Raw genomic sequence first — 14047 nt, forward strand, 5'->3', positions numbered from 1 at the left:
GAAGTGAAACAAGATTGCCTAAAAATGCCTTGAAATCCAAGGTCTCTGCTTAAGCAGCGGCAAGAGACTTCCTCTGGCCAGCCTTGAGTGAAGAGTGACAGCTGATATGTGGGAAGGGGTGGAAAAGGCAGCTCTACCCCCAAGATGTGGGTTGCCGTCTGTGATTGCCAGGAAAGAGCGACTGTCGTCCAGAATGCACTAGCAGAATGGAGCGCAGGGGTGCCTGGGCTCCCAGGATCTCAGCACTCTTCAGGGTTTGCTCAGTCCCACGGTACTGTCAGGCAGCTTCACAAATAATTACTCCTAATAGAAGACTGTGGTTCAGTCTGTCCAGTATCTAGTAAGCGCTTCTCTGGCTTATTGTGGATTGTATGGGTACTGTTTGAGGAAGCATTCTGTCACATCTCCAGGGACAAAACATAATGCATGTGTGATGGGATTGAAGTACGTTCACAAGTATGGTGATGGTAGTTCTGTCTGCTGACTGTTGGAGAGAGTGGTGTGGGTCAGCTGTGGGCGGGTCTCAGTGATAAACTTGTGAGTATCTCGAGTTAGCTGTCGGCACACACAAAGCACGAGAAGGTAGCGTTCTTCACGTCACTGCATTATTTGCAAGAGCGACAAACTCTCTGTGTGATTCCCGCCTCGGTGGCCATGCCCGTGGTCTTTAGATCGTGCTTATCCTCCTGTCATGCCGTATGTAACCAGTGTTTCATTTTGCTGACCTAGGTGAAATGCCTCAGCTCGTGAAGGGAATGAAGCTGTTAAACCAAGCTGATCCCTGTGTCCAGATTTTAATCCAGGAAACCGGAGAGCACGTGTTAGTCACCGCGGGGGAAGTCCACCTTCAGCGATGCCTGGATGACTTAAAAGAAAGGTTAGGTGAAAATGATAGAAATGGAGAAACTAGTTCCACATTGAATGGGATGTTTTAGTGTTTCCTAAACCAGTTGAACTTAGACTATGGCTTGATCTTGGAGAAAAACGGTAGGCTTGAAATGTTATTAGTTCTTAGATTCAATTTGTAGTAACTGAAAAATATCATTTGCTGCCTACACTTGGATAATTTTATATTTTTAGCTTGCATCGTAAAAAATTTTCATATACTCATATTTTACGTCAGGCACGTTACACATACAACATATCAGGGCAACAAAACAAAATCTGTTTTGTAAATATAGGCTATGATTAGAACAGACATCTTTTCAAATTGATATGGTCTCTAAAATATAAACTTCTGGGAATCTTTAAATTCGTCTATAAATATAATGTGTCATGAAATGGGAAACCCAAATCACTTTTTATAAATAACATGTTTCTTCTTTGTTCCAAAGATAATGTGTGTTTACTGCAGCAATTAGAAAGTACATAAGAATAAAAGGAATCATTTATACATGCAGAAATAACCCCCATTTCTGTTCTGTGCATGTTCAAATAGTGTGCGTATTTCTATACACAGCTCTGATTATTTGGTTAAGATAAACTGCCGAACGTGTTATTGCTGGCCCAAAACACATGCAAAATTTTAAAACTTTGGGTCCATGTTTTCCTCAGGAAAGCCTGTTCCAGTTCACATTGTGACTGACGGAATCTTCCGGAGTGCCTCTTTTCTCCAACTTTCACAGCCTCGCTTTTTACTATTTTTAAAAAAATTTAACCAACCTGGAAAACCAAAGGTCTTCATTGTTAATACACATTTGTACACTTACTAGTGAAAAAAATTGTGACTTGCTGTATAATGCTTCCTTTATTTTTAGGTTTTCTGGGACCGTGATAGAGTGGTAATTATAAATGATCTGTGTCTGCTCGCGTCTGCAGTGACAGTCGCTGTGTTAAGCACTGTTGCTCTCGTTCAGTCCTCCCAGCAGCTCGCTGAAGCTGGTGGAGATGGTCCTGCACCAACAGCTGCTGCTGCCGATGGAGCCGGAGCAGCTGCCACATGGCACCAGCCACGGGGCTTCGTGAGACGCCCCCCACGCTGGGACCCAGCCCAGGCCTGTTCCTCAGTTGTATGGTCTCATGGCTTTTTCCCATTTTCAGTGTCTTTATGGCCAATATTAGTACAAAATTGGAAGGTGGATCTTTCATCTCCATTGCGTTTGTCACCAGTTTCTTAAATTTCTGAAGGCGGTAATGATTAGGAAATAATGCGAATTGGGTAAGATAGAGTATATTTGAAAATAATAACTTAGTTCTCAGAGGATTTCTTAAGACTTTTGTTTGTATATTTGAACTAAATTATGTTCTTGCTTTTCACTTCTCCTTGTTACCAAATTAAAATCCACATTAAATAACCTTATATTTCTCAGGCCATTACTTGCTCTTTAAAAATCATACTGTTTGGTTGTTAGACTCCTATTTCAAGTAATATTACCCCCTTTGGTCTAAAACTGATTTTTATAGAGAGCTATATAGTTAAATTTTTAAAAAAATTTTAGCAATAAAAAATTTCTTAATGATATTGGGGTGTCTTTTAGACATAATGCGATTGCACACTTGATAGGCCACAGCAGAGCGTGAACATGGCCTTTGTGTGCACTGGAAACCCATAAGGTTGATGTGGTTCTCTGTGTTGCACTGTCCGGGAAGGGAGCCTGCAGTCCCTGAGGTGTGCCTGTGCTGATCCTGAGCGTCTTCTCCTGTGCTCACTCGCTGTTCCTGTGTTTTCTTTGAAGTGTCTGCTCAAACCGTTTGCCTGTTTTTAAACGTTGGATTCCTTTCTATTTTTAGAAAGCTTTACCTTTTAATTAACACTTGTACCTTTGTTAGTCTTTCTTCACTTCTGTCTCCGTGGTTTTCACTGTATGAGTCCTTTTTAATCTCAGGAAGGAAAAAAAAAAAAAACCTATGCTTTATAAATAAGAGAAATCAGTTTTCTAGAATATGCCCTTAACATGGCATCAAATTTTTTTAATTAATTAATTTATTTGAAAGGCAGAGTTACAGAGAGATGGGGAGAGACAGAGAGAGGGAGCGAGAGCTTCATCTGCTGGTTCACTCCCCAGATGGCTGTGCCTGCCTGAAGCCAGGATCCTCATCTTCTGCGTGGACGGCAGAGGCCCAGGCACTCGGGTCGTCTTCGGCTTCTTTCTCAGATGCATTAGCAGGGAGCTGGATCAGGACATGAAACCAGCACTCACGTGGGATACCTGCGTTGCAGGCTGTGGCTTAACCCAGTGTGCCACAGTGCCAGCCCCGTTAAATAAATACACTTTCTTTCTGAAAGCCACTTTCTAAGTATCCCTGTCCAAATGCCTAAAAATAGTTTAAACTTATGTTCAATGAGAATAATAAAAGCTATTAACAGAGTTGCTTTAATAAGATATCTTATAAATTTTGAAGTGTGTAACTGCTTTTTCTAAATTCCAGTTTCTGAATGTGCCATTAACCTGGCCCTTAAAAAAAAAAACAACTATTTCCTTTGAACTGTGAACTGGTACCTTGGAAAAATAACTTAAAGTTCAAGGGTCTCCTTCAGACCCAGATCAGTAACCTGGAGCCCAAGTAGAAGAGTAGCCCCCCGTTCCACATGTAAGGGGGCTTCAAAAATGCATGCAAAGTGAAATGAGAAGGTAACCTTTGTTTTCCATGAACATTTTAAAGCTCCCTCACATATGGGCAGTCAGCCATGAAGTCAGCTAGACCAGGCATCAAAGGGAGGAGTGGACAGGTCCACTGGGCCCAGACCAAGTATCAAAGGGAGGAGTGGACAGGTCCACTGGGCCCAGTCAGGTTGTGCGGGCTGTAAGTGCTCTTTCCAAACTGAGCAAACCGACTCTAGTGCCGTTGAGCAGAAGCCATTGCCTCCTCAAGTACTCCATTAAGAGGAGGTGGGAATACCTTACTGAGTTGAGAACAAGAGAGCTTGTCTTGGACCAGGAAGTATAAGAGAATGTTACACACAGCTTCACATGAAACACAGAATGCTGCAGGCTTGACACCTTGATAATCACGTGTTTGGTTTTGGAGCATTCCAGATTTTCCGATTAGAGATGCTCAAACCTGTCTATCCATATACATATTAAGAATATTTAATACAGGAGAGAAGCTGCAGTCCAGAAGAAAAAAGTGAACAGACTGGAACAGGTTACAGGTACCCCGTCACCAAAGAAGGATTCTAAAGGCCAGTAACGTGAGACTAATGGGAATTGGCTAAATGAAAATTAACCAATATATTCACAAGCATATCCACCAGAAATTTAAAAAAAACTTTTTAAAAAGATTTCTTTATTTATTTCAAAGGGTTGCAGAGAGAGAGGGAGAGACAGAAAAAGAGAGAGGTCTTCCATCCACTGGTTCATTCTCTGAATGGCCACAATGGCCAGGACTGAGCTGGGCCAAAGCCAGGAGCTTCAGCCAGGTCTGGGTGGCAGGAATCCAAGCACTCGGGCCATCTTCTGCTGCTTTTCCCAGGCCATTAGCAGGGAGCTGGATCGAAAGTGGAACAGCCATCACACACATGCACACATGAGATGCCATCATCACAGGCAGTGGCTTTACCTACTATGCCACAACGCATTTTTTTTTTTAAGTGACATTATCAAGTGTTGGCAAAGATGTAGAGCAATAGAAATTCACCTACACGAATAGTGTGAATGTGGCTTAGTCTAACTACTTTGGAATATGATTTGATATGATCTACTAAACTAGACGATAGGCAGTTCTGTCGCTTAGCAAATCTCCAAACACAGAGCCAGCAAGATGCACCAAAAATATTCACAGCAACAAAAATTGTAGCCAATGCCTGGGAACAACTCAAACAGTAAAGTGGACAAATAAATTATGGTGTATTCACACAGTGGAATTCTACAAATAATCTCCGGAAACAAAACCGCAGCTATACAAAACGTGGATGGACCTCAGAACATGATGTCAGGCAAAAGAACCCAATTGCAAAAAATTGTTTGATTCTGCTGATATAAACTTTAGAAAGTAATATACTGTGTGATGTAGAGGCGATACGTTTAAGTGATAAAAACAAGAAAAGAAACAAGGGTGAAATTACAGTAAGAGCCAGGGTGTAGTGATGACCTGAGTGCATACAACTTGGAGTGGGTGTCAGGGAGCCTTCCCAGAGCGGCAGTGTTGTTTCTTGGCTTAGGTGGCAGTTTTCACGGGTGTTCATTTTGAGATATGTGATCTTAGATTGGTCAATTTTTGTTCAGGGCCCTGCTCCGTGTGACTGCCAAGTTTCAAATTAAGAACATGTACAACTCTAGAAATTTTTAATTCTCAGAGGGTAGAGCCGGCCTTTTAGTACACTAGAAGCCTGCCCATCAACTCCCGCACTCATTTTCGGAGACAGATGATGTGCAGGAGTGGAGACGGAGACCGCCTGTTGTCTGGATAACAGAGAGACCAGGAGAGTTGTTAGCCTCTAGATCTCAAGGAAGTAATAATAGGGCAGGAAGCCACAAGGAATTGTCTTGACGTAGTCTGAGCCCACTGTGCTTTATTTTGAAGTAGTGACGGGCTCTACACTGCTAGGAGCATTAAAGAACCTTCTGTCTGTTGGCGCCGCGGCTCACTAGGCTAATCCTCCACCTGCGGCACCGGCACCCCGGGGTTCTAGTCCCAGTTGGGGCGCCAGATTCTGTCCCGGTTGCTCCTCTTCCAGTCCAGCTCTCTGCTGTGGCCCAGGAGTGCAGTGGAGGATGGCCCAAGTCCTTGGGCCCTGCACCTGCATGGGAGACCAGGAGGAGGCACCTGGCTCCTGGCTTTGGATCGGCACAGCACGCTGGCCGTAGCAGCCATTTGGGGGGTGAACCAATGGAAGGAAGACCTTTCTCTCTGTTTCTCTCACTGTCTAACTCTGCCTGTTAACAACAACAACAAAAAAACAAGAACCTTCTGTCCTGGGGTGCTTTGTGGGTGTGACTAGCTTACAGTGCCTTCCAAGGTATGGAGTGGCGTTAGTGGATCATGTAAGGGATTACTGTAGCAGACTTTTTAACACAGGGTCAGAGGACAGCCCCGTGGATGCATTCTCTCTCATAGTTTCAGGAACTTTGCAGTTGATTTTCTTGAATGTTCTAAATATATGAACATATTTTTGCTAACAAATAATCATTTAAAGAAAACAATCCTTTCCTGTTCCAAAGATTTCTAAGTGCTTTTCTTTTATAAAAATCTAGAATGGGTGTGGAATTTTATTGAATGCAAGTTTATCACTTTTTAATTACTTTAACTTTTTTTAAAAATAAAGATATATTTATGTATTTGAAAGAGTTACACAGAGAGAAGAGAGGTGGAGAGACAGAGAGAAAGAGAGGTCCTCCATCCGATGGTTCACTCCCCAATTAGCCACAACAGCCAGAGCTGTGCTGATCTGAAGCCAAGAGCCAGGACCTTCTTCCCGGGTCTCCCATGTGGGTACACAGGCCCAAGGACCTGAGCCATCTTCCACTGCTTTCCCAGGCCATAGCAGAGAGCTGGATCAGAAGTGGTGCAGCCAGTTCTGGAACCGGTGCCCATATGGGATGCTGACACCTCAGGCCAGGGCATTAACCCGCTGCGCCACAGTGCCGGCCCCTACTTCAACATTTTTTTTTTTTTTTATTTTTTTGACAGGCAGAGTGGACAGTGAGAGAGAGAGACAGAGAGAAAGGTCTTCCTTTGCCGTTGGTTCACCCTCCAATGGCCGCCGCGGCCAGCACGCTGCGGCCGGCGCACCGCACTGATCCGGTGGCAGGAGCCAGGAGCCAGGTGCTTTTCCTGGTCTCCCATGGGGTGCAGGGCCCAAGCACCTGGGCCATCCTCCACTGCACTCCCTGGCCACAGCAGAGAGCTGGCCTGGAAGAGGGGCAACCGGGACAGAATCCGGCGCCCCGACCGGGACTAGAACCCGGTGTGCCGGCGCCGCTAGGCGGGGGATTAGCCTAGTGAGCCGCGGCGCCGGCCTCCTACTTCAACATTTTTAATGTGAAATATTTTAGTAGATCGCCTCATGCAAATTAACTTTTATATAACCTGTGGTAAAAACTAGCCAGTGTTGTAGTAAATTATTCTCCTAATGTGCTGTTCTGATTTTTCAGCATAGCATAGTGGCTGAGAGTGTGAATTCTGAATTCAGGCCTCTGCCTGAATCCTAGATTTTTCCACTTATTAGCCATTGGGAGAAGTTGGTTAATCTTAAAGAGTTTTCTCCTCCATAAAATGAGGATGATGCTAATATGTACTAAAGAAATTATACAGCTGAAACACTTAGCACAGAGCCTCAGGCATAAGAAGTGAGCATTTTAAAAACCACACGCACACACGCACACGCACACGTGTTCCTCCGTTTTGCCTGTGTATGCTACCTGCATCAGGTTTTAGTATCAAAGTAATTTTAAATTAAGACAGTGTCGGGTAGCTTTCCATCTTGTATATTCTGAATCAACATAAAATTATATAGCCTTGAAGTAAGCTAATTGTTGAAAGTGAAAAAGAAACTCACTGGCAAAACCAGAGCTTTCCTTCACAACATTTTAATTTTCTTCCATATGTTATGGTCATTCACATTCTATATTCTAAAATCAATTTTGTTGACATTATTTTCAAAAAAAATCCATCTACTGAGTTTTCACATTTACAAAGAAGTGTAAAATCAGATACCTGCCCTACATCCACAAAATGTAGAAAATAAATCTAGAATCAAATGTAAGCATTTCAAAAATTTTTGTTTATTAACTTAATTGAGGGGCAGAGAGAGAGCAAAACCAGATATCTCTCATCCTCTGGTTCATTCTATAAATGCCTGCAGTCACCAGTGCTGGGCCAGGCTGACGCCAGGAGCTGGAAACTTAATCCAGGTTTCCATGTATGGCTGGGGCCCAGCTGCTTGGACCATCTCGTGCTGCCTTGTAGCGTATGCATTTGTGGGAAGTAGAATTGGGAGCAGAGTTGGGACTCGAACCAGGCACACCAATATGGGATACAGGTTGTCCCAAGTGGCATCTTGACAACCAGGCCAAATACCCCTCAAAGATTTTTAATATTCAGTTTCCTTGCTGTATAACTTTCCCAGGACAAAGCGTTGTTCTGAGATCCCAGAATTTCATGTTACATGCTTATGTACACATACACACATATGCACGCTTTTATACATTTATCCAGCCACATGCTAATAGCAGATGTAGATCAGACCAAAACTTTGGTATTACCTGGGAATGAGTGGGCAGAAAATAAGGGAAGGATTGCCTGGTTTCATCCTCGTCAGAGTCAGTCCATGCCAGTTTCTAGAATCTGCCCTCTGGGAAGTTAGAACTCATTTGGAAGAAAGGCCATCATGAAGGTAAACTTGACACCATGCAGGTAAAGGTGCTCTCTGAGCGTGGTGCCAGACTGGGGCGGGAGACCCGTGCCGTGCAACACAGGTAACAAGTACCCATGTGCACCTGTTAAAGATCAGATTAGTTACAATCAAAATTTAAAACGCAGTTCCTTAATCGTCCACTTTCAGTAGCTACATGTGACTATTTAAGTTCAAATAAAATAAATTATTTCAGTTATGCCAGCCACGCTTCAAGTCCCCAGGCACAGAGATAGAGAACAGTTCCATTATTGCAGAAAGTTCTTTTGGAAAGTGCTGCTCTAGACAAACTCACGTCAGCCCCACCGTGAGCCTCCTCGTCAAAGCCAAGTACAACGAGAGATTTGCCGAGCTGTCCTGAGGTTCTGTAATTCTGTGTTGGTGTAGCATTAGAATCATTGGATTTCTTTTCTGTAGAGTCTCTTAGATTGGCACATATTATTTTAAGGAATTTATGTGGCAGATCCTATTAAAACATTTATTTTCCACTGAAAACATTCTTATCTAAATAGTTGGTTTATTTATCTTGAGAATGAACAAAGCAGTGAAATTTCTGTACAAGCAAAGAACTCCCTGAAGATATATTCCCATTAGAGGTATTCTTTTCACTCTGAAATGAAAGCAGTTTTTGAATTGTGATATAATGTAAATTACAGGTCTTTCATAGTAAATACCTTTTATTTTGCTGTTTCTACATAGTCTTCATTGTGTAATAGGAAGCTTTGATGCTGTTTTGATTATAACCTATCTCTTTTGAATTTGTAGGTTTGCAAAGATTCAGATCAGCGTCTCTGAACCCATTATTCCATTCAGAGAGACAATCACAAAACCCCCCAAAGTTGACATGGTCAATGAAGAAATAGGCAAACAACAAAAAGTTGCAGTCATACACCAAGCCAAAGAAGACCAGAGCAAGGTCCCGGAAGGAGTCCAAGTGGACGCTGATGGGCTGGTCACCATGACAACCCCCAACAAACTCGCCACTCTCAGTGTTCGCGCCATGCCCCTTCCGGAAGAAGTCACTCAGATTCTGGAAGAAAACTGTGATTTGATTCGTTCCATGGAGCAGCTGACGTGCTCTTTGAATGAGGGCAAAAATGGTCAGGCAGTTCATCAGAAAGTCCAAGAGAGAATTCAGGAATTCAAAAGAAAATTGGAGGAGCACCTAACAGGCAGGAAATGGAGGAACACTGTTGACCAAATCTGGTCATTTGGCCCAAGAAAATGTGGGCCCAACATCCTGGTCAGTAAAAGCGAAGACTTCCAGAACTCGGTGTGGGCAGGCGCCACCGGCAGAGCCTCGAAGGACGCCAGCAGGCACCGAGATTTGGGCAACAGCATCGTGAGCGGCTTCCAGTTAGCGACCCTCTCGGGCCCCATGTGTGAGGAGCCCCTCATGGGGGTCTGTTTCGTTCTGGAAAAATGGGACCTAAGTAAACTTGAGGAACCAGGAGCAGGTGACAAGCAGAATCAGGAACAAGGCGATCAGGTGGAAGCCGGGCCCCGTTCCAGTGCAGGTGAGGACCAGGCACCACAAGAGGAACGCCCTGAGCCGGGCGAGAAGAGGACTTCCCAGAGAGGAGACTCTTCGCTCGTGGACTGCTACGGGCCCTTCTCAGGACAGCTGATCGCCACCATGAAGGAGGCGTGCCGCTATGCCCTGCAGGTGAAGCCCCAGCGTCTGATGGCCGCCATGTACACCTGCGACATCATGGCCACCGGGGACGTTCTCGGTAAGGAAGGAGCGAGAGTGCGGTGGGGAGTTCCCAGACAGTGACGCTCCCAGCCCAGAAACTTACATTCGTGTAATGCGTTCACAGAAGCTGCCTGGTCTTCTGTACTAAGGAATTCAGCTCTTTGAAAGCCAGAGGCCTTAAGTGTTGAAACCTTTCGGGGAGAAAAAACATGACTACTCAGGATTGTTTATTTTGCAACAAATACTCTCTCTTCTGTAGTGAAAGGGCTGGTAACTGAGGCTTAACCTGCCCGTGTGGGTTCCCGTGCAAAACTAGGCAGCACTTTCTCTCCAGGGAGTGAGCTGGGCGCCTGGGTGACCAGAGTCATCCTGAAAAAGACCAGGGAACATGACCGCGTGGTGTTGCTCCCGACACGAAGGGGCTTCTGTGAATTCTGGTCCTTCCTCAAGAAGAGAAACTACTGGTGACTTCTCTCAAAATCGCAAATTCTCTCTTTTATATATGTGTGTGTGTGTGTGTGTATTTGAGAGGCAGAGTTACAGAGAGAGGGAGAGACAGAGAGAAAGTCTTCCATCCACTGGTTCACTCCCCAAATGGCCACAGCAGCCAATGCTGAGCCAATCCAAAGCCAGGAGCCAGGAGCCAGGAGCTTCTTCCGGGTCTCCCACACGGGTGCTGGGGCCCAAGCACATGAGTCATCCTCCACTGCTTTCCCAGGCCATAGCAGAGAGCTGGATGGGAAGAGGAGCAGCCTAAGTACAAACTGGTGCCCATGTGGGATGCTGGCACCATAGGTGGAGGCTTACCCACTGTGCCGCAGCGCCAGCCCTGCGTGACAGCAAATTCTGCTCCCGAGGCTTCTGTCAGAGGGAAGCAGCCTTTGGGATCCACAAGAGACGTGGAACCCTGACACTTAATGTAGCTATTTTTGACTCTTGGCTGATATTACTTTCCTGAGACTTACCTTCTTCACTGTCAAGAAAAAGAGGGCCATAATTCATTATAGGTCACAATGAGAGTGTGTAGTGCCTGGGAACTTCGTCATTGCTAAGGAGAATGTCAACGAGCGTTGAGCACCAGATGAGAGAGTAGACCAATTTTCAGGTTTCCTCTAGCCCTACAATCTTCTGGGTCAGTATGTGGTTAATTACATTCTTCATAGTAAGGTTCTTGGGTTGGTTAATCCTTGAAAACCCAAACCTACACTACTTTTTTTCCAAGAAGAAATTTGGACTTGCATCCCAGTAAGCTTCCTGTGAGAGGAGCTGAGTGTTCCTAACAGCCTTTCAGAAACAGCTGGGTTAAACAAAGCTACATAGATATGAGAACTGTAAGACTACTGAGCTCTGTGAGTGGACCCTCCAAACAGGAGGTGTGATATTCTGTGTCCTCGACCCCTCTTACATACAGCACACCTGTGAGCATCTCACGGCATCTGTAAATTAGTTGGGGGAGCACCAGTCCTGGCCATTTCCAGATATTCTTCATTTTCACTGCGAATGTCCTTAATACCAGAAGGTAGAGGTAATTAAAATCAAGCGTCTTGATTCTTTCAGATCCTTGAAGAGGACTTAAGAGCTCTTCTCCAGTCTCGCAGCACCGCTATTTGATTGCTTCTCTTGACGGACAGCTCACAGCCAGCGCCATGATGATTAGAATTTCCACTTTTTAGCAAAAAAAAAGCTGTCTCCTGCTATTTCCCAAGCATTCGTATTCACCTCTCTTCTGTGCGGCAGCACTTTGCGTGTTTGAGGATAGCATTAGCGTTCCGGTTGCCTGTCTGGGAGGAAACTCCAGGCCTCCACCCGTGATCGTGTGGCTTTTGTGCCTTTTCACTGTGCTAGCGGCTCTGCCTCGTACCTGCTTTTGTTTGGTATTCCTCTTAAAGGAAGCAAAGGGATTTGAACACAGGGCCTCAGATACCATCCAGCCGGAACGTACCATAGACGCACTGTGAGATACGGCACTCTTCTGTTAATGAAACCTGGGCCTTGCACTGACGTTAACTCATATGGGAAGTCAGCGCCAACCCCATTTTATCTTTTTCTAGAAATAAGCTGTGTCTTCCCATTCTGGTCCCCAAAAAACAAATGTGAATTTTGTTGAATGACTAGACCATAGAAATGATGTGATCTTATGCACTCTTGTATTTTCATATGAATAATCTGAGTCCATGCAATTTTTCTTAATTAAATTTATTACATAATAAACATTATAACAATAGGAAAGCAAAAAACATCATATTAACATCTTAACATATTGATTCTTTTTTCACTTTTTTTACTTTTTTCTTACCTGGTGAGAAATGAAACTCAAGTAGTGAATTGATTTTTTTTAAAGATTTATTTATTTCTTTGAAAGTCAAAGAAAGATCTTCCATCCGCTGGTTCACTCCGCAAATGGCCCCAACAGCAAGGGCTGGGCCAAGCAGAAGCCACGAGCTTCTTCTGGGTCTCCCACATGGGTGCAGGTGCCCAAGCACTAGGGCCTTCTCCTGCTGTTTTCCTAGGCACATCAGCAGGGAGCTGGATCAGAAGTGGAGCAGTCAGGACTTGAACTGGCACCCATATGGGATGCCAGCATTGCAGACAGCGCCTAAACCCACTACGCCAGCCTCCTGAATCAAAATGTTTTGATGAGGTTAAATGCCTTTACACATATAGCATTCTCTTATTACAAACTTCTTTTGTGTTACAAACTCCATGTTGTCTGGGGCCGGCACTGTGGTGTAGCAGGTAAAGCCACTGCCTGCCATGCTGGCATCCCATGTGGGCGCTGGTTCGAGTCCCAGCTGCTGCACTCCCAATCCAGCTCTCTGCTATGGCCTGAGAAAGCAGTGGAAGATGGCCCAAGTGCTTGGGTCCCTGCACCCGCGTGGGAGACCAGAAAGAAGCTCCTAGCTTCGGATCAGCGCAGCTCCAACTGTCATGGCCATCTTGGGAGTGAACCTGCAGATGGAAGACCTCTCTCTCTGCCTCTGCTTCTACCTTTCTGTAACTCTGCCTTTCAAACAAATAAGTAAATCTTAAAAAAAAAGTCCATGGTATCTCCAAAAGTTTACCTTATACTTGTATAAATATATATAAATGGGGTTTTTTTAATTTTACAAGAGATTAGCATATGACTTTCAGTGTTTTTATCCTCAAGGTCAGTCATTTTTTTACCTGCATCTGGCACCTACATTACTACCCTTGATTTCTCTCGAGGGCAGATTTCTTTAGAACTGTGAGATACAATTCTGGTCCTTGGGACTTGAACTCGCTTAAGACAGCCAGGAACTTCCTCATCCACTTCTCAGCATCCTGAACGTCGGTGTCCTCTCCTGCATTGCACGTGCTGTCCTTTGGTCACCGTTCTCCTTACTGGGGAAATGGGGGTAGCATAGACGTTGGGACCCCCTGTCTTCTGTTAACCTTCCCCCAGCATCTCCAAGTTGTGGGCACTTCTCCTTATTTTGAACGCAGTGGAAAAGGTCCTTTGCGTTGTATCAAGTCTTGTACCGCTGAAGGCTCGGCTCATTTGAGCATCCTGTACATGCTCCTGACCCGTGTAGGCCGTGCCTATCCCTTCTCTCAAGATAATGGGAACATGTATTTCCTCCCAAAATAATGGGAACACACATTTCCTCCCCAAATTGCCATCACTTCTGCATTATGCATTTCAAGTGGCATTGGTCCTTTGTTTTCTGAGAAAATAAATTTTGAGCACAACCCCTGAAGCCAGAATCAGCTGTTGGTGTAGATCAGACTGCATTTCCCAGCGGACGGGCGAGTTGCCCTTTGAGTCACCCCACTGTGTCCTTTTTTCTCATTTTTGTTAGGGAATCAGCACCTGGCCCCCGCATGTGACCAGGCCAGGCTAGGACAGTCCCTCAGAATGCCATTGGTCATCCTGTCCTCTGATCTATGTGGTAACAGGCCTCTGCTGGCCCTCACACTCAACGCCTGCCACTTTCCAGGGAGCAGTGTCTCCCTGGGCCCTGGCATGGTTTGTTGTCTTCTCTCTCTGGAGCGTCTCTTTCCCGTGCCATGTCCAGGTTCAGGTCCCACTGCCAGGC

General features: G+C 44.9%; 1 protein-coding gene across 3 annotated transcripts in view; it reads left to right on the forward strand.

Annotated features, from left to right (window-relative positions):
* Positions 1-14047, forward strand: part of EFL1 (elongation factor like GTPase 1) — a 144030-nt gene that overhangs the window by 114881 nt on the left and 15102 nt on the right. For all 3 annotated transcript variants that reach the window (XM_002721464.6, XM_089309515.1, XM_089309516.1), the window contains 2 exons: positions 730-877; positions 9059-10026. In XM_002721464.6, coding sequence (XP_002721510.3) covers positions 730-877; positions 9059-10026 — 1116 coding nt within the window. The remainder of the gene's footprint in view (positions 1-729; positions 878-9058; positions 10027-14047) is intronic.

This window comes from Oryctolagus cuniculus, chromosome 12, assembly GCF_051225735.1.
Source record: "Oryctolagus cuniculus isolate XC-2025 breed Fujian yellow rabbit chromosome 12, ASM5122573v1, whole genome shotgun sequence".
Lineage (NCBI taxonomy): Eukaryota > Metazoa > Chordata > Mammalia > Lagomorpha > Leporidae > Oryctolagus > Oryctolagus cuniculus.